The sequence below is a fragment of the Indicator indicator genome, chromosome 1 (assembly GCF_027791375.1).
Source record: "Indicator indicator isolate 239-I01 chromosome 1, UM_Iind_1.1, whole genome shotgun sequence".
NCBI lineage: Eukaryota > Metazoa > Chordata > Aves > Piciformes > Indicatoridae > Indicator > Indicator indicator.
The window spans coordinates 70846152-70868150 of record NC_072010.1 but is presented as its reverse complement, the minus strand read 5'-3'; the positions used below and the strand labels follow the sequence as shown (position 1 = coordinate 70868150).

Here is a 21999-nt window from a genome sequence, read left to right as displayed (position 1 = left end):
ATGTAAATATAACATAGGGAGAGTGATCAGATAGCAGAATGGTCTCTGTCCCTTGTTTTTGTCATGGAAATATGCTTCCCTCAAGGCCTTGCAGAGAATTGCCATGTTTTTAACTGAGGTAAAGCTGGTGCTGCCCAGATGGGTAGTGTTGACAGAAATAACAGACTTGCAATGAAATATGAGTTTGGCATTAAAACCCAAACCAGGGAACTTTATGAGACAAAGACAGTTTCAGGGACCAGTGCACTGCAGATGTATACATGTGCCAGGCTTCATGGAAAAACAGAAGGATGTGATATACTTCCTTAAAAACTGTAGGTGGATTCATCTGTACCAATATAGGCACCTATAACTGAGCTAGTTAACAAGTTCCTTCTCTAGTCAGTGGACTTCTAGGGTGTGAAAAATTCCCTCTTGAAATATACATCTGAAATAGGCCAGATGAGCTGGGCCCTAAAAATGTCTATTCATCTCCACTGACTGCAAATGGGAGGCTGAGGTGATGAGCAGATGTAGGTATCTACAGAAGAAGTTTCCAAATTTAGGTGGGATGACTCCCACACAGCACATCTATATATCTCAAATCTCTTCAAGGCTACAAGTGCAACCAGAGGCACGAGTGGCATGCATCCAAAAGAAACCTTTGTCAAAACATTATTCAGAAACACTTTCTGGGGTAAAGGGCTGTTAAACAATGTAAATTTCGTGGGGTCACTCTATGCTTGTTATCATGAGGAGGATGTCTAATACCATGGTGAACTTAAAGGATGACACCACTTCCGTTGAGAGGTTAGCCTACAGTATGTCATGTACTTAGCCCGCTGTGGGGTAGGATTGAACTATCTACCATGTCTGCAGTATACTCTGCCTATTACAAATCCAGATACTAATTTATTCTTATGATAATTTGCTTGTGCTACCCTGATATCACAGATCCCAGCACAATTGTGGTGCCTTTTTGTTGTAGTTAAGACATAGATGATGAAGATGATGATTACTGCCGGATTATTGCTACTATTAGCACTGCTGCAAGCACTTTATCAAATGAGAACTGGGGATTCCCATGTGTTAGGCACAGTCCACATATACTGTAAGAGGTGGTTCCTGCCACAAAGAGTTTTCTAGACAGAAAGGAGAGATTAGTTTGTAATTATTGTCAAAAACAGTCTACATGAAGCTAAAATTCACAAATCCTATTTGCAAAAGTACAGCTAGTGCCTACAGTTGGTCTAGTGCTAAAATCCCCTTTTCTTCTGAGTGTACCAGTCAGGGAATGAAATCACAGATATACTTATGATGGGGAGCAAGAACTTTTTGGAAAACAAGATGTAAATAAAACATACCTCTCCTACCCTGCAATCCTAAAGCTGTGGCATGCTCAGGTAGAGGAACTCTGCTGCTTAATGATGGAGCTCCGAGAGGAGATAAGTAGGTTGAGAACAATCACGAAATGTGAGAAAGAGGTAAGATTATTGGAGTCACACTCTGACCCCCCATGAGAGAAACTCAAGAGGCAGACAAAGCTCATGGTATGGAGAAGTCCCTGTCCTCTCATTTCCTGACTAGATGCGGAGACTCAGAATAGTGGGTGACTCAGAACAATCTCTGTCCTTTGTTGGATGCAGGGGGGAACATAGTGGTAAAGGATGAGGAAAAGGCTTGAGGTACTCAGTCTCAGTCTTTAGTAGTAAGACCAGTTGTTCACTGAATACCCAGCCCCCCTGAGCTGGAAGATAGGGATGGGGAGCAGAATAAAGCTTCCATAATCCAAGATGGTTAGGAACCTGCTGCACCACTTAGACATACACAAGTCTATGGTCTGGATGGCATGCACCTGAGGGTACTGAGACAACTGGTAGAAGTGCTCACCAAGCCACTTTCCATCATTTACCAGCAGTCCTGGCTAACTGGGGAGGTCTCAGCTCACTGGAGACTGGAAAAATTGATGCCCATGTACAACAACAGCTGGAAGGAGAACTAGGGGAACTATAGACCTGTCAGTATGACTTCAGTGCTGGGGAAGGTCCTGGAGCAAATAATCCTGAGTGCCATTATGCAGCATGTGCAGGGCAACAAGTGGATCAGGCCCAGTCAGCATGGGTTCCTGAAGGGCAAGTCCTGCTTGACAAACCAGATCTCTTTCTCTGACAAGGTGATCTGCTTAGTGGACTTTAGTAAAGCATTTGACACTGTGTCCCACAGCATATTCCTACAGAAATTGGCTTCTCATGGCTTGGATGGGTGGAAGCTTTGCTGGATTAAAAAGTGGCTGGATGGCTGGGCCCAAAGAGTGGTGGTGAAAGAAGTTAAATTCAGTTGGCAGCCAGTCACAAGCAGTGTGCCCCAGGACTCAGCTTTGGGGCCAGTTCTCTTTAATATCTTTATCAATGATCTGGATGAGGGAATTGAGTGCACCCTCAGTAAGTTTGCAGATGACACTAAATTGGGTGGGAGTGCTGATCTGCTCCATGGTAGGAGGGCTCTGAAAAGGGATCTGGACAGGCTGGATTGATGGGCTGAGGTCAGCTGTATGAGGTTTAAACAAGGCCAAGTGCTGGCTCCTGCACTTGGATCACACCAACCCCACTCAGTGCTACAAGCTTCAGGGAGGAGTGTCTGGAAAGCTGCCTGGCTGAAAAGGACCTGAGGGTGCTGGCTGACAGCTGGCTGGACATGAGCCAGCAGTGTGCTCAGGTGGCCATGAAGGCCAACAACATCCTGGTCTGTATCAGGAATAGTGTTGCCAGCAGGAGTAGGGAAGTGATTGTGCCCTTGTACTTGGCACTGGTGAGGCCACACCTAAAAGACTGTGTTCAGTTTTGGGCACCTCATTGTAAGAAGCAAATTGAGTTGCTGGAGCATGTCCAGAGAAGAGGAGCAAAGCTGGTGAAGGGTCTGGAGAACAAATCTTATGAGGAACAACTGCAGGAACTGGGATTGTTCAGTCTGGAGAACAGGCAGCTGACGGGAGACCTCATTGCTTTCTACAAATACCTGAAAGGAGGTTGTAGTGAGGTAGGAGTTGGTCTTGTCTCCTTAATATCAAGTGTCAGAATGAGAGGAAATGGCCTCAAGTTACACCAGGGGAGGTTTAGTTTAGATATTAGGAAACATTTCTTTACTGAAAGGGTGGTCAGGCATTGGAATAGGCTACCCAGGGAGGTGGTGCAGTCACTGTCCCTGGAATTGTTAAAAAACATGTAGACATAGCACTTTGGGACATGGTTTAATGGCCATGGTGGTGTTAGGTTGATGGTTGGACTTGATGACCTTAGAAGTCTTTTCAAACTGAAACAATTTTATGATTCTATGATTCTATACAACTTGTCTTCCCTTTTCACCCTAATCCGTTGGTGAAGACAGGCTGGTGAGGTGGCAGGACCATGCTTACCACCTAGCTAGTCTGTTAGATACACACATTCTATTTTCCAGCCTAAAGAGAAGAGAGCCAATATACTTGTGGGAACAGCAGGGATTCACAGGCTGTGGTTCCTCTGCCACTGGTACTGATGTCCAGGCACTTGAGGGACTTGATGCACAGTGGTCAGGAGGTGGCTCTTCGTTGATGAGAGATGAGCTTGGGGAAGAGCATAACTCTACACACCCCTTAAACTTTCATCTGGTCAGTCAATCAGGAAAAAACTTTAACGGTTGTGAGGTAGTTACAACAGCTTTAACTGTTGTACAGAGGCTGTAAAGGACACTGTGTATGGTGCATGGGGCTGGCAGGGCCCAGGACAGGACATCTCTCTGGCCTGGTTACTGTTGAGTAGCCACTAATGCTTTGTCCTATGTGATGGCTTTTCTGTTTCCTTTCTGTCCATTCCCACCCTCTAGACCTCCTTGTATAGGGAAAATTCCCATCTGTCAAACCAATTTAGCCTTATTAAAGTTCTGCAGGATAATTCAATGGAACAAAGAGCAAACAAATTCCTAGCTTTTGAAATCTAGTTCTTTCTATGGACTTGACACCCAAGGGTTTTTTCTACCATCTGAAATAATTACAAGGACGAGATGTCATTGTTTGCCAGAGTCCTCACTTATGATGTTAATTAAGGTCATGCAAAGAATTCATGACTTCAGTAAAGAAACAGGAGATAGAAGCTTCAGTTTCTTGTTCATTATTTCAGGTTTGGCAGTCCACAAAACTGTAACTACTCACATTAATGTCTGAGGCACCTTAATTTGTCCACATCACTGAAACCAGTCTGAATGTTGTCTCCTGTCCTAGCTCAGCCATTATTCTTAGTTTACTGCAGACATAAAGTGTAGACAGCTGAGCTAGTCACTACAGGCTCTAAATAGTCAATGGAAAGAAACAGACACTTTAAGGGTGCAATTCATCTAATCTATTTTATATGTATGTTTTACAATGAGCTGCTTTTGCACTCTAGGCAACTGCATTTAGATACCTGAGAACAAGTCAAAGATCTCAAAATGAGGAAAAGAAGTACAGAAGAAATGAAACAGCAGTTGAGTTTCTATATTACTTGAAATGCAGAAGATGCACTGTCCTAGAAATAAAAATCTTTGAATATATGCATATAATATTTCAGATTATGGGTGGGGAAAAAAAACGGAAGGAGAATGAAGGTCTTATAATGGTCTGCAGATTTCCAGATTAAGTTCGTCCCAACCTGGAAATATAGATTTCCTGCCCAGCATTATGCTGGAGTACTCAAGTTCATTGAACCTGAATTATCAGTTTATACTGAAGCAAAAGCAAAGATTAGCATTAGATTTTTCTGTCTTATCCAACAGATAGACCAGGACTGGAATCGAGTCCACTACTTAAGTGGACAGAGCCTCCTTTTAAAGATCTTCCAAGGATCTGTTTCTCTCCATTTACCAGGTAAGAACATGGCATATTCTTTAGGAAGATGGCTTCAGTGGGTGCATGCATGCAAGTTAAAGCATTAACACAAAGCAGACAGGACTTAGAGACATCATGTCAGCATGTTTTGAACTGGTGCCATCAGTCATATAGTAGGCCTCAGAAAGCAACAGCTCTTGAGGAAAGCACAGGTATCCTACTTCCCTGGGACACTCTGACCCTGTCCCTGCATGGCCTCTCCCATATCCTGTAAAGTCATGACCAATGACAACCATTGCAGCCATCACTTTTTTTGAGTAATTTACGTTTTTGGGTAATCATGTTTCATACAGCATATCCTAGAAGGCAAACCACACAAATATAATGTAAAGAGACAAGCAATCTGTTGGAGTAGTGCAGATGTATTGTGACAATGATCACTGATAATTCAGGCTCTATATAGAAGTAGTTCCACATATCTCAAGAGGATATGTATAAAATGCTTAAGAGGAGGCACTTCCTCCATGTTTCTGTGACTCTCAGTCCCCTGCTTGACTTCATGAAATTCACAACCTGCCTCAGTTAATTAACTGAGGAAATGCTGCTCCCAGGTCCAAGAAGCACAGGTATCTGCCTAGATAGTAACCACTTCTCCCTTTCTGGGTACTATGTTTCTCTTTCTTTTATCTCACATTTCCTTCCTCCTGCTATGATTCCTCTTCTTTTGTCTCTTCATCCCTTCCATCTTCAGACATCTTGCAGGGAGAGAAGAGATGGAGCTCAAGATCTCTGCATTAATTCCAGTGGGGAACTAGGCAGAGAGAGAGCAAGGTCTCAACAGGTTGAATGAGAGCTCTGAATAGGAGGTAAGACATGGGGTAGCACAAAGAGGACAACAAGGAAGAAGGACTGGAAGAAAATCAAAAAGCAAAGAGAAACAGAGATAGAAATTTAGGAAAGGGGCAAAGTGAGAGATGGAAATGGACCTTAAAATACTGTCAAGGAAAGACAGAAAGGAAGATAAATATTAAACAAAAGTGACAGAGCCTGAGAAAAATATATTAAGGATGTTTCTCAAAGTGATGCATTTTCCTTGATAGGAAACAGGGCCCCAAATAGCTGAGCAAAAGATGAGGAAAGGTTTGCTGGTTATTCAGTATAATTTTTCAGGATGAGTGAATAGGTGAGGCATAGTTTTGGGGGGGGGGGTGAGTCTCGTGATTGGATGCTTTATGGGGAGCAGAAAAATACACGACTGCGTTTACAATCCTGCTGTTAGATTTTGGAATATTTTTACATACATTAATATGTGTGATGTGGCTGTGGAATTCATGGTTTTACACTGAAGGTGTATATTGACCAAAGCATATAAAAATGTCAGTCCTGGGAGAAAAGCAGAGAAGAGAAAGCTGCCTTATCATGTCTGTTAAATACTCTGCAGAGGTGAAAGCAGAATATGACATTGTACTGGCAGTTTAATTATAATTTAGTTAGGGCTAGTCTTCATGTGAAAATTTTCAGCATTATCTTTCCAGATGACACATTTGGGCTTAAGGTTTTGCACGAGGAGTAATTCAGTTTAGTCCATTTTGGAGGTGGATTAAAATAAATCACACAAAGCCAGCAGTACCAGAGAATGATTTACTTAAAGAGTGAGGTGAGGCAAAGTGTATGAGTGAAAAACAACACTTTTGCTTTACAAATCCACCCTCAAACTTTATAGTATCTTCCCTGTGTAGAGAAGCCTTCATTTCCCCCGCAGTGCTGGGAGCCCCTATCAGGACGCATGCACTAAGCAAGCCATTGCTATGGAGGCAGAGTTGCATAGAACTTCAAGTGAGCTGTGAGCCTTACAAGATGTTCCACTCATCTCTGATCTGAGTAAAATACCACAGGGTTATTTCTTGCTTAATTTTTGATTCAAATGCTTTCGTCTGCCCCAGGACCCCTGCCACACGCATTTCACAGCATGCCAGGGCCTTTCTCTTCCATTTTTTTTGTGTATCTCCTTGTGTTGGCTTGTCTGGAAAAAGGTCTGAGTGGGTGTAATAACAGATTGCCACCCTAAATCACAAAGAGCATAAGGCCTTACCTCTGGGCTGGAGTAATGAGAGGGCTTGCTGCCGTCACTCTCGCTGGAGCTGCTTTCACTCTCTGAGTCAGACTCTGAGCTGGTCTCAGATTCACTGGAGCTGCTGCTGCTCGACCCCTTGCTGCTGAGTCCTGAGGCCTGGGCGTTCGGCTGTGGCACCACCAGGCTGCCAGCCCCACACAGCCCATCAGGGAGGGTAGAATGAATAGAAGAAAACAAGAACATAAAAACCCCACATGTAAACGCCTGGTGTTTTAGGAAGCATACCTATCTGAATGCCTGTGAGCTCGTCTCTGCTGCTAACAAATGGTGAAGTGCATTCACACTTTCATTACAATAACTGGGGGGAAAATATAGGCTTATCCTCATATCCATTTAAATACGTAGCCTTTCAGCTCTTTTTCATCTGAGGGTTGTTCAAATTTTCTCTTTAGCTTTCCTCTTTTCTCATTTAACATACATTTTAGGATACGTTAAAAAAGTCAGATTAAAAAAAACAGAGTATAGAAAGAAGTCTTACTCTATGAACACTGCAAAGAGGTGAAAGCGGGAGATGAGAAAGGTGAACAGAGCTGAACTCCACAGTACCAGTCATTTATAAATAGTAATAGCGATAATGATAATGACAACAATAATAGTACATCCTCACTGGAGCTTTCAACCCACATCTGTTGTTCTGCACACGTCTTTACCTGCCATAAATGATGAGGTTACCTGTATATGCCATCCTGATATTGACAACTGCAAGATCTAAGACCGATCCTGCAAAAATGTGAAGGGTGCAGGCTAGTGTTTTTGCATGTCAGCAGCGCAGGAGTGCTGTCAGGAGAGCTACTACCCTTCTTAAAAATTATGTTTGCATGCAAGTATTTATATTATCAAGCCTGACAGCAGAATAAATGTATACTTTTCTGAAATGGTCGACCATGCATATTAAAAATACCCCAGTCATAAAGACCTGAGTGCAAAATGTCTTATTAAGTTATCCAGCTTATTCCCCAGGCAATGGAAGATTGTTCCCTATAGCAGGGTGCATTTTCTAGTGAGTTGTCCAATTTGATTTTAAATGACTTGAATGCAGCTTTTACTTTTACCCCTGGGAAACTTCTCTGCCAACTAACCCAAATTCCACTGTCAGAAGTTTCTCCCTACATTCAACCTGATGCTGCCCTTTTAAAATTTATTGTTGTTACTTATTATTTCATCTTATTACTAATAGTTACTATGATGAATTATCCTCCTCCCTTTCTGCTTTCACATATTTTCAGACCGTTTTCCTGCCCTACTCCAGTCATCTTCCAGACAAGGCCTTGCACATTTACTTCTTCTGATCTTTCTTCATAAGTCATTATCTCCAGGGATATGGGATCATTTTTATGGCTCTTTTCTGAACCCATTCCAATTTATCTATATCTCTCTGATAACAGGATGCCCAAAACTGAGTGCAGCATTATAGATGAGTTCTCACACTGAGCCCTACAATGTAGGGCTATTACCTTCCTGCTCCTTGATGCGTTGCTTCTGTAAACATACACCCGAGCTGTGATGGAATATATAGTCCATTAACACTCCTACATCTCTTTCAACACTGCTTTCTCCACGATTTCTCCACTGATAGCTACATTTTAGATTATTTGCTTCCGGAGAGATTAGCTTGCCTTTTTCCTTCATACCAGATTTCATTTTCTTCTTTACTGCACATGCTTCTAGCTTCTTCTGATTTATTTTTCTGCCCTCGGAGGTGCCTGCAGCAACTTCTAATTTAGTATCAAGTACAAACTTAATTAAATGGTTATTCACTTCCTTTTCCAGATCATTAATGAGATTGTTAAATAAACCTCACATGAAACAAACCAGTACCCTAATAACCATCTCTTCCCAACTCCATGCACCAGTGTTTATCATTACCCTTGTTTATGCTCCATCAGTCCAATATTGTGCCTAATGCAATGTGATCTCGGAGATGCATTTTGTGAGAAATAATAACTAATAAATAATTCCAGTTCTGCTATGTTGCACCTAATGAATTGTCTTTACCTGCTAATGGTGCATTTCATTCTGGAAAACTCGTACCTGACGCCTGACACAAGGTGCGTATGACAGGCGATTTCTGGGGCTTTGAAAAGAGGCCAGGCCATCAGAGATGTAGCTTCAACTCCACAATTCCCTACAGCTGCACACTTCCTAGCCCTATTCCCGCCTCCCCTAACATATGCTAACCTTCCCCCACTGAATTACCTGTACAAGCCAGTACTCCCATCACATCACCTTTACTTAAGATGGTCCCCCTTCCCCTTGCCTTTTGCTAGGAAGCAGCACAGCTGCCCATGACTTTATTGCTCCAGAGAGTTTCGGGTTGCTTGGGGAATTGTGATGCTGTTGAGAGCTTTCTGCACCCTTTAAGGCACAGCAGGGCTAGACAATGCAAGAAAATCTCGCCTGTGATCTCACCTTACTAATTAAAGCAAGTAAAATAAAAACAAGAAGGAGGAGCTGACATCCATTTATATTTTTAACCTTTATTACCATCCTTGTAACCAACAAGCAGTAGAGAGGCAGCAATAAAAAAGCTCATGCTCCAGCAGAATGGCTCTGTGACACGTTTGCAGAAATGCCTGCTAACTCTTGGGAGGCAAGAGGTCTGTCATCATGCACGGGCATTAAATGTACCAATTACAATGCGTGCCTTTAAAGACTGCCCTCTGCTCTTTTTGTTGTTATGCATGATGTCTCTTTGTCTAGCCAGGTACCTCTGGTAAATGCAAGATCTTCTGACAACCATTTGTATAAGAGCATTAAGGCACAGAGGTGCCTGAAACAGAAAAATTGTTGTTTTGGGCAGTGCTTTGGGACAATGCAGTTTTCCACTTACACAAGTTGTCCAGTAAACTCTACATACAAGTTGCTCACTTATACTAACAGATTATAGTAAATTGCTTGCTAATAAAATAGTGAGAGCTGTATGAAAGGCATTGTAGATTTTCTCATTTAGACTATTTTTTCCTTTTTTTTCTTTTTTCTTCTTAAGGGAATATGAAAAGGTAACTGTCTTTTCTAACAGTGTAGCTTAGGGAATGCTTTTGACAGTGTCTAACTGATGGATTTCCAGTTCTCTCTACAACAGCATTGTGACTGTTGCCTGAAAAGTTCTCCAACATCACAAAACATCTGCACGTTTATGCTCTGCCCCTAGTGACTGTGATTTTAATTTTTAAACCAGCATTCTTGTTTGTCATTGACTGAAGTATTTGGAATTGCTATATAGGGGATGAGGGAGAAAGAAACCCCACAGTAATATTTCTTTCCTGTTGTGACATGAAATGTTTTTCTAGGCTGCTGAAGAAAAATTGTTACTACAGCCATAGATATAAAATATAACTGTTGGACTCTTAGCAAACATCTGGAAATCTGTTTTCTGAGCTAATGGTAGCCAATATACTAGAAAAATTTCACATTAACATATTTTCCCACTTATACTGATAATGTCCCCCTTATACCTGTCCCATTTTTAAATATAGTATAGTCCTGCAAGGATCCTCATTATGTTACAGTGACCAAGGCAAAAAGTTACATGTTTCTTCATGCACTCTTATTAAAAAAAAACCAACCCCACAATTACTTTAAATTGGCAACTTCCATTTTGGACTGCTTTTTCTAAAGTATGTGAACAAGATCATGCAGTCAAAATAAAAGACCAATTTGCATTTTAATGACTGTGGCACATAACATTCATGCATATTTTGCTACTGGCTTATGCCCCAGAATTAATTACTACATCACAGAAATTATATTTTTATTTTAGGCAATTAAACAACAATTTGAGTAAGAACCACTTTTCTTTAAAGCCTTTGATAAGAACATGCACTCTTTGACTTCAGAGAGAGAGAAAATGCCTTGTAAAGTTGCCAGAAGTTCAGTAATAAGATCACTTAATAACCAACACACCATCTGATGTTTCTGAGCAGATATCTCCCATCATCCTGGCTACACGGGACTTGGGCACCTAAACACTCTGCAAGTCTCCAATGACCTATTTTGCTGCACTTCCTAGTAGGCAAGTCACCTTTCTCTTAAAAGCTGTTAGTTACCTTGTAGCCTCAGTTTTTCTCAAATATGCAGGTTCAGAAACACATTGATTTGGGGAGATTAATACTTTTTCCCACTCAAACCAATCTATGATCCAAGCAGAAAGGCACAGCCATCTAAATCTCTAGAGAAATCTGAAAGGTTAGTTGTGGTGGGACCAGCAATTAGCTCCATCAGACTGCATAGCCATGGCCAGCCTCTGAACAGCATCAAGGTGGTTTAAATACTTGTGCAGGAAGGTACAGGCGTTTGCTACTCAGTCGGTAGAGAAAGACCTCCAAATCAGACTGTTCTCATCGGTCCTCAGGAGACCTCTTGAGGTTAATATGCTGGATCTGGGTCCTGTTCTATGCTTCACACTAAGTTGCTGCTTACAGCTGCACTACTTTCCATGATAATAAATCATGGCATTCAGCACTGGCCATAAGAAGGTCCTGGGCAGCTAAGCATATGCTGCATTGTAGGAATTCAGTCTCAGTGTTTCAAAGACAGGCAGCATGGAGGTCTGATCAAGGTACAAGTAAAACAAATGGAGTTCTTCACTAAATTGTGAGTATTTGCTAATGACATTAATTGGGTTCCAGAGAGAAAAATCCCTCCTATGCTGAAAAATTTGTAATCCAAATTCTTCACTGCATTACAGTTTGAAGACACTTTATACATGTTTTACACAGGTATGAATGATTATCATGAATGCAAAGCAAAAGGAACATCAGGCCTTCAAGGAAGGACTGTGCCAAGAAAATATGAGTGAGCCTCTGGAATACCTTTTCAGCCACAATGAAGGTTATGCAAAGGCTCATGCATCACATTTTGGAGTCCAGTCAGCTTCTGTAACTTCACTTTGCAAGAGCTGTATTCAGAGCTCAGTAATGCCATCGGACACTATCTTCTTTGTTTCCGTGTCTGGAGATGGGACAATATTTGGCCAGTGTCATCTGCATAGCTACGATGATCTAATTTTTTTTTTCTTTAAAATTTCACCCTGTGGTACAATCTGCCAAGCACTGTGCAACTACCAAGTGACTCCAGCTCCCCACAGGACAGAGGAATGCAACAAATAGTGCAAAGAGTTAGCTTGCATAAATGAACGACACTGTTAGGGAACACATTGTCAACACTTGTAGGTAAACATGGAAAAGGTTATCTGAATTTGTAGGTGTTACAAATGCCCAAGAAAATCCTAAGAAAGACTGTATGAATTCTTGCAGTATTTTGAAATACCCAGAAAATCTATCAATGTCTGAAAGATCAAGGCCAATCGTGGGAAAACAATATTCTGAAACAGACACCATTCCTTTGCCTTGTATAAACTGTCATAACTCCATTGACTTCAATTAAGCTACACTGACTTAAATCAAACAGTAAATCGGACCAAGACTCTGAAATGATATTTCAAACTCAGAGATGAAAACACATTCCAAGGTTTAAAGGAGCTCTTTTGGCAGAGTCTCTATTTTTATTCCAGATTAAAGTATTTGAAACACTACTTCCTTCTTCCCTTGAAGCCAACCTAAACCCCAGCAAAGGTCTTTCACGGACAGCTCCTTATCCCTTTGTTGTGGGAAGCAAATTCCGCATGATGCTTCCTCAAAGCACAAACTGAAAACATCTTGCAAGATCTGTATAATTATCTCTCCTGCTTGGCACTGAGGATATTGCACATCTCCCATGCACACAGTAGGGAATTCCTGTGTTGATAATTCTGAATGAATCACAAAGGCAATCGAAATGCCCACTTCTTGCTGCTGCTCCTGTGTATCTTTCAAATTGTGTTTCAGTGAAGACATCTGAAGCATGCTTTCAATAGGGGTCTGTCTGGACCTGCAAATCAGGCCATCTCAATGTAACAGAACATATGGAGATATTTTCTGAGGGAACTGTAGAATGCCAAGAAATAGCACTATAAGGATAGCCTACAGAATTAAAGTGAACGTCATCCATCCAATTCAGGCCAAAATTGTGTTGAGAAAAGGGAGATGATACCACGAATTTTCGAATATGCACCTGCTTGAGGACATGGAGATACCTTCATGGTTTAAAATATGAAGGCTGATTTTGTACTTATAACTTACAAACATGACCATAAGGAGCCCCTGCTCTAGTTTTTCAGTCTGCCATGTTCAGAATGAATGATCAAATCAGTTGATGCTTTCAGGGCTCCAGTTACCATCTTAATGATACACAGAGATGACCAAACTTGCCTACCTTTAGTGTGTTAGCTCTTCATTACCCTTTAAAAGCACTTGGGTATCCTTGTTCTAAACACAGTACCAAAGAAACACAGATTTATTGTTTTGTAGCTCTGCTAACCAAGAGCATGAAATTGATTAAGTGAGTTCTTTACAGTTACCAATTGTCAAAACCTATCATTCATAACAAAAAATGCAGCTAGCCAAGGCTGGCTGTTTGGGTCTGAATGCAGAAAAAAAATGAGGCTGGGTAACTTCCCTTTCTCCAGGTAAACGATTTCCCAGGAGTCTGTTAATATCCTTAGGAAACAGAGGTATGTTTTCATACCTCACTCCTATAACGGATGAAGCATGAAATGGTAGTCATGATGAGTGAGGGTCCTGGAGGTTGTTTGGCCTGTCACAATATATAATGCTTCTGTGAAAGCACTGCATTACCGTAGCCACACACGCTTTGCACAGCACAACTAATAAAGCATGGCTGCCAAGAACAGAGTTCTAGACTCCACTTATATTTTAACACTGTCCTTGGGAGTTGCTTAAATTGTTTGTGCTGACAAGACTACAAGTAGCATACTATAATGCAAACCTAAGGTAAATCAGGTTTCTTCAGAGAGTCAGGTGTGCCCTGTGTGATTGCAGCTCAGTTGCCAGAAAAACCACCAAAAAAATACAGATTGATATGAAAAAGGCTGTTTGAAAAAATAAGCTATGAAGCTTGTGCACACACACATAAAAAAAATAAATCAAGAAAATACAGTCTGGCAAGGAAGTATCTACTTAAGATCTGGTTGATACTGGAAGCAGCAGAACCACAGCTCCTACCTTGAAGGAATATGGTAGGACAGAGAAAACCACTGAAAACCCCCCTTGGCTAAAACCCCCCTCCTGAAATAAAAAGCTAGATAACAATTAATAATGACATCTCTGTATGAATAGCTCTATGAGGAGAACCATGGGCAAGAGTATCTGAGATGAAAGAGTCCAAGAGACCTGGAGCAGCATTAGTGTGGGGATGAAGTGATTAGTCAGTGGGCTGACAGCTGTGCTAGGAGCCTAGTGCCAGATTCCAGTGTACACTTTCCACCACTGCCAAGTGTTTGCTTGTCACTCCAGATTAATGGAGCATCAGCAGTGTCTTATTTGACCTGCTCACAAGAAAAATAAAGCAACTCTGACTTCCCCGGTGTGCTTGTCATTGACCTTGCATGAGCTGAATATAAGCAGAGAGATTCTCTGGTCTAGAAAAGTTAACCCTTTAGTAGTAGAGCAATGTTTAAGTATTTTTTCTTACCTTGGTACTATAATTAGTCTCTTAATAGCTTGAAGTAAGGTGACTTGAAGGAAAAAAGTGACAGGCACAGCCCATGTGCCCTGAACTGTCCTTGTAACATGTCCTTGGACCAATGGCCTGGAGAATGATGAACAGCTTTGAGAATAGTCTGTGAACAGCCACTGTCCTGCCCCCAGTGTGAAATTGGGAAACCATTTCTACAGAGACTTTTGCGGGAGGGGAGAGTGGGGAGCAGAAATAAATTGTAAGTGGATGAAGTGGAGCACGTTGCTTTTGATTTTGCCCCTCAGACCCAGGACAATAGCTTTTGTGCATTTTCCTTCATAGGTACCCTGTAAGTTTGATTTTCTCTCTTTTCTTCATGAGTTTGATCATGTTTGGAATATTCTATTCATGTTAGGAACCAGGTAACAGACCCCTCTGTTCTCTGGTTGAGACCAGCTTCTGCTGCTGGGTGGAAAATCAGACATGGGGTCTTTGAATTACACACCTGAAAGGGAATGTAGAACACACACTTCTTTTGACCTTTAGTGACCCTGATATGTGGAGGTTCCCCTTCATGGTGGCTAAGAGTGACAACCATACTCCAGAAGAAGCGTTACTCAAAGGACTTTCTTGGGAAACATACCATTTCATCTTCTCCTCTAGGCATCCAGCTCTCATGTAAGATCTAAAGGCCCATGGAAAGGGAAAGAAAAATAGACAGACTTTGCAAGAATGAAAAAGGACTACTCTGAGCACTTGTAGATAAATGGTACTAGTGGTTGAGACTCTGCTCAGGCATAGTTTTTCCGTATATAATCATACTGAAGCTTTGGATGTCTTTTTGGCACTTGTTGAATCCTTGTAATAACTAAGATCATTCTCCTGGACACTCTTACTTTCAAGTCTTTCCTCTTTTCCACCCATCTCTCCTCCCTTCCTTATTTTGAGGAAGTTCCTTTCCTGGCAGCCTCAGGACTTGCTGTATACACAAGTCAGTGATCTCCAGAGAATGTGAGTTCACTTCTGCAGAGGAGATCAGATTACTTAAGTTCACCTGAAGGTGGTAAATATCACTAGAGATGAGCTCTGTTCCACTTCCCATTACATTAATTAAAAACATCCCTGCATTTATTTGGTTTGCCTGATAAGTCAGATACAGCATAGGAGATCAGGGATCAGCTGTCAGAAGGTCTCATTTGAGTGAGATAATATGCAAGTAAAGATGTCATGAGGCTCCACAGAAGTTCTTCTGGTCAAGGGGGAGCACTCAAGATGCTGAATTTTAACATCTGAACAACTTCTGGACTGATGGCCCTTCAAGAGAGAGGAAGATCTTCACAGAGATTCCTTTCTCACAAAATCTTGATGTCACATATGACAGCAGGAGGAGAGATCCTTGTGTTTTAGCAAAATGAAAAATTAGATGTTACACCTGAAACGATTGAGAACAGGAGGTAAAGGCTCTAATTTAGTGAAGAGTGCATGGAAATACAGAGGGCAAAAAGTGACAAGAACTAAGGACTTTTTAAGGTCAACTGGATGGTCACCTGAAGACCTCAACTGAGTTGATGTTCTGACTTTGTAAACAATGAAGTGACTCATATAGGCAGGACTCCACTTATGGTGCAGAGATTAAAAAGCCTTAAAAATCATGTAGCTGATATATAACACGGGGGAAGTGGAGCCTCTCAGTCAGATCTTGATACAGCTGGCTACTGACGTAGAGGAGAGTGGGTTTATACACATTCAGTTTCTCTGCCCTTAACTTGCAAAGGGACCTAACTACTGCCTAACTTCATCGCTTAAAGATGCCTTCTGGATATTTCTACTTCTCTGAAAGATTAGAGGGAATTTAGGATCCTAACAATCATGTAAACAGTATGCCTGGTATGCCCAACACCATGCACATTGTGGTCTATATAGGAAGCACGGGAGGTTTATTTCAGATTCCTCTTCATAAGTTCCCTTTCAAGGTTCAGTCAGTTCTCTCCTATTGCCCTAACGTCTGGGGGTGGTATGCACCATGAAGATCTATATCCAGTTCAAACTCAGTACTTCACTGTTTCATCAGAGGACTATTAAAAGCTGATCCTCTGTGAGATTCAGTAATATCAGTACTACCTGTCTCAGGAATAGATCCTCCACTAACATTTTGAAGGTGATTCCAGCAGCTTGGTCATTGGTGGGATAGGCTTCAACCCACAAGGAGAGATGTTTCAAAGATAAAGGTCATTAAGCACTGGAACAGACCATTGTTCATGATATGGAACATCAGTCACATTATTTTCAGAAACTGGGTTAGATAAAGGAGCATTGCAAAATGTTCTGTACAGTGGCATTAAACCACCATCCTCAAAATGTCTCCTCTGGGAAATTTGATATTGCTTCTCTAGAAATTAGCCTGGGTACTTCTATCCAAGAAAAGTGTAATTCTTTTGCTTGTGAGCAACAGCTTCATCAAGCCACTGAAGGCAACCACTGTAGTGCACACTAGCAAAATCCTCATCTGCACTTGCCTGCCATTGTGCTATTTCAGAATTACTGCTCACACAACTCATATTGCAGCTGGCCACCTAAATGGACAGCCTTTGGTATTTTCAAACCTCACTTCGGTACAGCACTCCTTTGCCTCAGTCAGCAGGGCCCTGGGTATGGTTCTGTCTTGCAAGACCTCTGACTGAGCTCTGAGAGTCCAAATACAGATGAACTTGTGCAGATAAAATTACTAACTACCATAATGGCTGTCCAAATGGGTGCAATAAATTTCGGTGTGAGACAAACTCTCTCAGGTTTTACTGACTCTTAATGTTGCTGCTGCCAGCTTTAGTGTTACTCTTTGACTCAAGCCATATTCTGTTGTCTCCCAAAGGTCTTTTCGGCCCGTCAGCTCTAATCAATATGCTGCCTTGAGAAGAAGCTTGTTTTAAGTAGGTTTGCTCACCATAAAGAACCGTATAAAGAAAATTTGACTTCTACTCCTTGTCAGCGTATATCACTCTCTATGTAGAGCAGCATTTAGATGGTCTGTTAGTTAAATCCACGTGCTTTCTTTAGTATGGTTCAAGAAATGAGAAATGCCTGGAAAAAATGCATAGTTGTTCTACAGAGGACAATATGCAGACACAGGAATGGCAAGCAGAACAGCTTATAAAGCCCAGAATTGTAGCAAAGAGCATGTTAAAAGCTGATTAGTTTGAGATTGAGGACTTATAAAAGGATCTTCTGTTCTTCTTTCTGATCTAAGTACAGACTGTTTTCAAGCAACACGCAAAACTATTTTAATATGTTTTTAGAAAGAGTTGCCCAGGATATGCCATTTCCCTATTAGTGACATACTAGCTCAAAATACAGGACTTTGAAAACCAGTTTTCAGCTGTTGAATATTTGTCTGTGGTGCAGCCTTAGGTTTTCAAGGCTGGTTTTCCTTAGCCACTGGGAAAATTACTTATCCCATTCTTGACCCCTTTTTCTGGCTTAGTGGCATGGCACATGATAGCTTGGATTGGGAGTACCCAGAATTACTCCTGAAGAGCAGGAATAAGCCTGTCTACTGAGAATATCAGGATCTGATCCAGTATCAGCCAGCAACACAGTGTGTAGATACTTGATGAAAGATTTTAAAATAGAGAGCAGCTCCTACCAGTAGCTTTGGAATCACTGAGTAACAGAATGCTTTAGATCAGAAGGGACCTTTAAAAGTCCTCTAGTCCAGCCTCCCTGAAGTGAGCAGGGACATCTTTAACTAGATTAGGTTGGTTAGAGCCCTGTCTGTTCCTTTGCTGTGAGAGAATTTTGCTGTGCCTTCCTCTGATATAATGTGGCCTGTGAAAAACAATGAATAAATATGATAAGCACAAACATATAAATATGTGTTAAGAAAGAGTTATACAAATAGCCGTTTACAATTCAAAGGAAAAATAAAATGTGAATTTAATCCTTTTGTTAGGTGTCATTCATGGAAAGCAAACCTGAGGTTTGTTCATGCACATACGGATGATGAGGGGAGGCAGAACTAAATTACAAAGTAAATATAATTTTATTTACTTTATTAATCTAGAATGTAGTACTAACATGTCTGGACTCAGTGGCTCCCCAACTGCACTCTCCTGCAGGATGTTATCAGTCCTTTATTTCTGTGAAATGTGCTATCAACTAGTAGGAAAAGCACTAGAAATATATGACATTTTAATAAAAAAACCCTGGTTTTACAACATGCTGTGTCCTGATGTACTTAAACTTATATCTTTTAATATTGCTTTCAATCCGTATCTCATGTCCTTTGCTGTTCATTAACTGCCATGCACCTTTTGGGGTTTTTTATGAATTTACAGTATCACTAAGGCATGCCTAGGTGCCTTTGGCTGTTCCTCAATATATCTTTTTGTTCTCCCTGCCTCTCCTAGGGAGGCAGAAAGCAAATGCACATGTGATAGTGAAGAGAAGGCATGGGAATGGGAAGAAATATTGCTCATTCGTGTTGCTTTTCCTTCTCAGTGCTGCAGCAAGCTGTTGCTGCCTTCTTTCTCTGTTCTTAAGCTAACAGTTCCTTTCTGGCACTCTGGTCTTACTATGGTAACTCAAACACCCCTCTGCCTGTCTGAGGTCCTGCATGGTCTAGGTTGTGCTGCATGAAGTGATGGATCTCTTCACAGCATCCATTTATGTTCAGCAATGTGATCCAGCAGGAAGAGTGTTAAAGGTGTAGGTGTTGGTGCTAGGAGATCAGTGTCCAGCTGTGAGCATATATAATTCTATATTTCATAAAAAGTGTATCAGATCACCTGCCTGCAGCTGGGAAACAGCAGGGGGAAAGCAGAAGATTCTACACAAGAGCTTTCCAGTGGAGACAGATAGATTTCCAGGAAACATATGGTTTTCCAGTCAGTGCAGCAAAGGATTAGCTGTTTTGGAATTTTTATACCACCCTGACATGACTCTCAACCCTGCTAGACAAGACTCAGCTTAGGAAGAAAGATCAAGTGTTGGGTCTTTGCTGTTAGCTTAGACACTAAGGGAAAGAGCTAGATGACTTTGTTGATAACTAGTTTGAAGACCCCACAAGCCCTTCCAACAGTTTTATTAATCACAAAATAATTAAAAATAGCCAATTCCTCAGGGGCAAGGTTAAAACAAAACCTCATACGAATGAGTCGGGGCAGGCATCTCCCATTCCAATCCCTTAGCATTCTGTGCAGGGAACTGAAAGGGTATACTCAGTCCTTGTGAAATGCATCTGAAGAACTGTATCTAGGTCTGGGCTCCTCAGTAAAAAAAGAGACATGGAGCGACTCCAGCAAAGTACCATGAAGACAGTTAAGAGATTAAAACATCTTTCACCTGAGGAGAGGTTGAGATGACTGGGAAGGATAAATACCTGATAGGAGGAAGCAAAGAAGACAAAGGAAAGCTCTTCTCAGTGGTGCTCAGTGACAGGACAAGATGCAAAGAGTGCAAATTGAAGTATGGGAAGGTTTTTGGGTTTGGCTTTGAGAATGGTCAAACACTGGAACAATTTGCCCATCCTGGAAGATATTCAAGATCCATGGCCCTAACCAACTGCTTCAGATGACTCTGTTCTGAGCAGAGGTTGAACTGGATGATCCCCAGAGATGCCTTCCAGCCTCAGCCATTCTGTGATCCTGTGGGACTAGTTTAGGTACCAGAAACTATGGTGCTCTCTGAGAACACAAAGCTCAATGGGGTATGAAGCCCACCCAAGAAGCTGGATAACTACATGGGCATGGCTCCAATTGGCTGTGAGTGTCCCCCTGTTGTGTGTATAAAGCTCACTCAGATGGCTACATAAGTCATTGTCCAAACTTGACTGAAGTGTAGCCTTGGCCTTGGATATTGACACTATAGTTGAAACCATGTGCTAGTTACATAACAGATGTTGGCAGCTTTATCCACTACTCCATCATTTGAAGGCTGCTCCATGCTTGTAAGAGTAAAATGGACTCTGGGGGTGTTACTGCATTCATTGTCTGCATTGTTGTATTTTACAACAGGTGAAAGGTGCAGCTACATCAGCCACAGGATGGAAAACTTCCTTCTCTTTCAAACATTTCTGAAGCTGTTTCTGAATGTGGTCAGCAGTGGATGAGGCAGCCCAACAGGTCATGCTTTATATATTTAACTGTACTTTACAGCACCTCTGTCCTTCCATAAAACTTTGCTATGAGGAGACTGCTTTACATATTTTTGAGGGTATATCTCAAGTGCAGTTGTCTCTCATCACTGCCCAGAGCAGCTGATGACAATGCCAGTGTATCAGGAGCCGCAAAATCCTTCCTTTCTGAAATCAAGAGCAGAAAAGATCATCATGAAATAATGGACCAATGTGGCCATTCCATCTATGCTGCTCATAAATTACATTTTGAACCTGGCAATTGCAGGGTAATTAGGAGAAGAGTAGCTTTCCTGTAGGAACATATATTTCGTATTCTGCCTGCCTGACACACTCTGGTTTAATTTTTCCTTTGTTCACTCAGCTTAGAGAATGGCAATTACCAGAGGTGATAGCCTAGTGGCAATTTCTGAATCATGAAGAGACTTAGCACAGAAATGAGGAAGAAAAAAAAAAAGGAAGACAGATATCACTAGTAATTAAAATAATTTTGAATTAAAGGGACTATTTCAATAATTGCTTTCATACTATAATCGTCACCACATAACTTATCCTTATGGGTAACTAATATAGTGAAATAACACTTTTGTGGAGAGTGACCTTAAAAAAACAGCTTTCCTAAACATGTAACCTCATCAGTGAGAGATAAATAATGTTCAAGCAGACATTTCAAGCAGACATTTCAGATGCCACAGCTCTGATCACCAACAGCAGTGTGATTTTTAAGCCCTCTTTCCCGCTTTGGCCCTTTCAGACAGGCACAGGAAACAGAGCAGGAATTCCCATCTTAAGTGGCCACAAGATGGTTTCACATTATTAAAATAGATGATTTCCTTCATCTAAGAGCCTCTGAGGAGTATAAATTACAAACAACATCAAAGCAAGTAAAAAGTTTTAGAGCAGACTGTCAAAGAGACTGGTGGGGTTTCCTTGGTAGATTTCCATTTTTAAGGAGTCTCAGCAGTTTACTTTTTCTCAAAACAATTCCATATGTCTGTGGATTATTTACGGTTGTTTCCATTTTTGTTGTCAAGGGTTTTAAAGAAACAATATTGCAATTATTTAACATGGGGAAATAAAGTTAGACAGCGCCTGGAGTAACAAATTACTGGGATGATCTCATGGACTAAAACTTTGCAGACTTGCTCTGTGCTCTCTAGGGTTAGACAGCCTCAGTCTAGATACAAAGAAAAGCAGTATAGCCAACTGGCTATATAGTCTGTACAAGTCTGATACTGTACAAATCCAGCAAGTGATTATTCATCTTGCTATCACTGATTTTATGGCCATGGCCAGCGTGGCACAGGAATAAGTGTTGTGAGATACATTGGCCCAGATTTGAAGTAGACCTGAGAAAACATTGTTTAATGACTACTGGAACTCATCTGACAAAAAGCACAAAGTCCAGCT

The 21999-nt window shown here is 41.3% G+C and overlaps 1 protein-coding gene across 1 annotated transcript in view; it reads right to left on the bottom strand.

Moving 5' to 3' along the window:
- The window catches only part of AFF3 (ALF transcription elongation factor 3), a 324954-nt gene that overhangs the window by 45310 nt on the left and 257645 nt on the right, over positions 1-21999 (bottom strand). The window contains exon 11 of the mRNA XM_054382846.1: positions 6906-7071. Coding sequence (XP_054238821.1) covers positions 6906-7071 — 166 coding nt within the window. The remainder of the gene's footprint in view (positions 1-6905; positions 7072-21999) is intronic.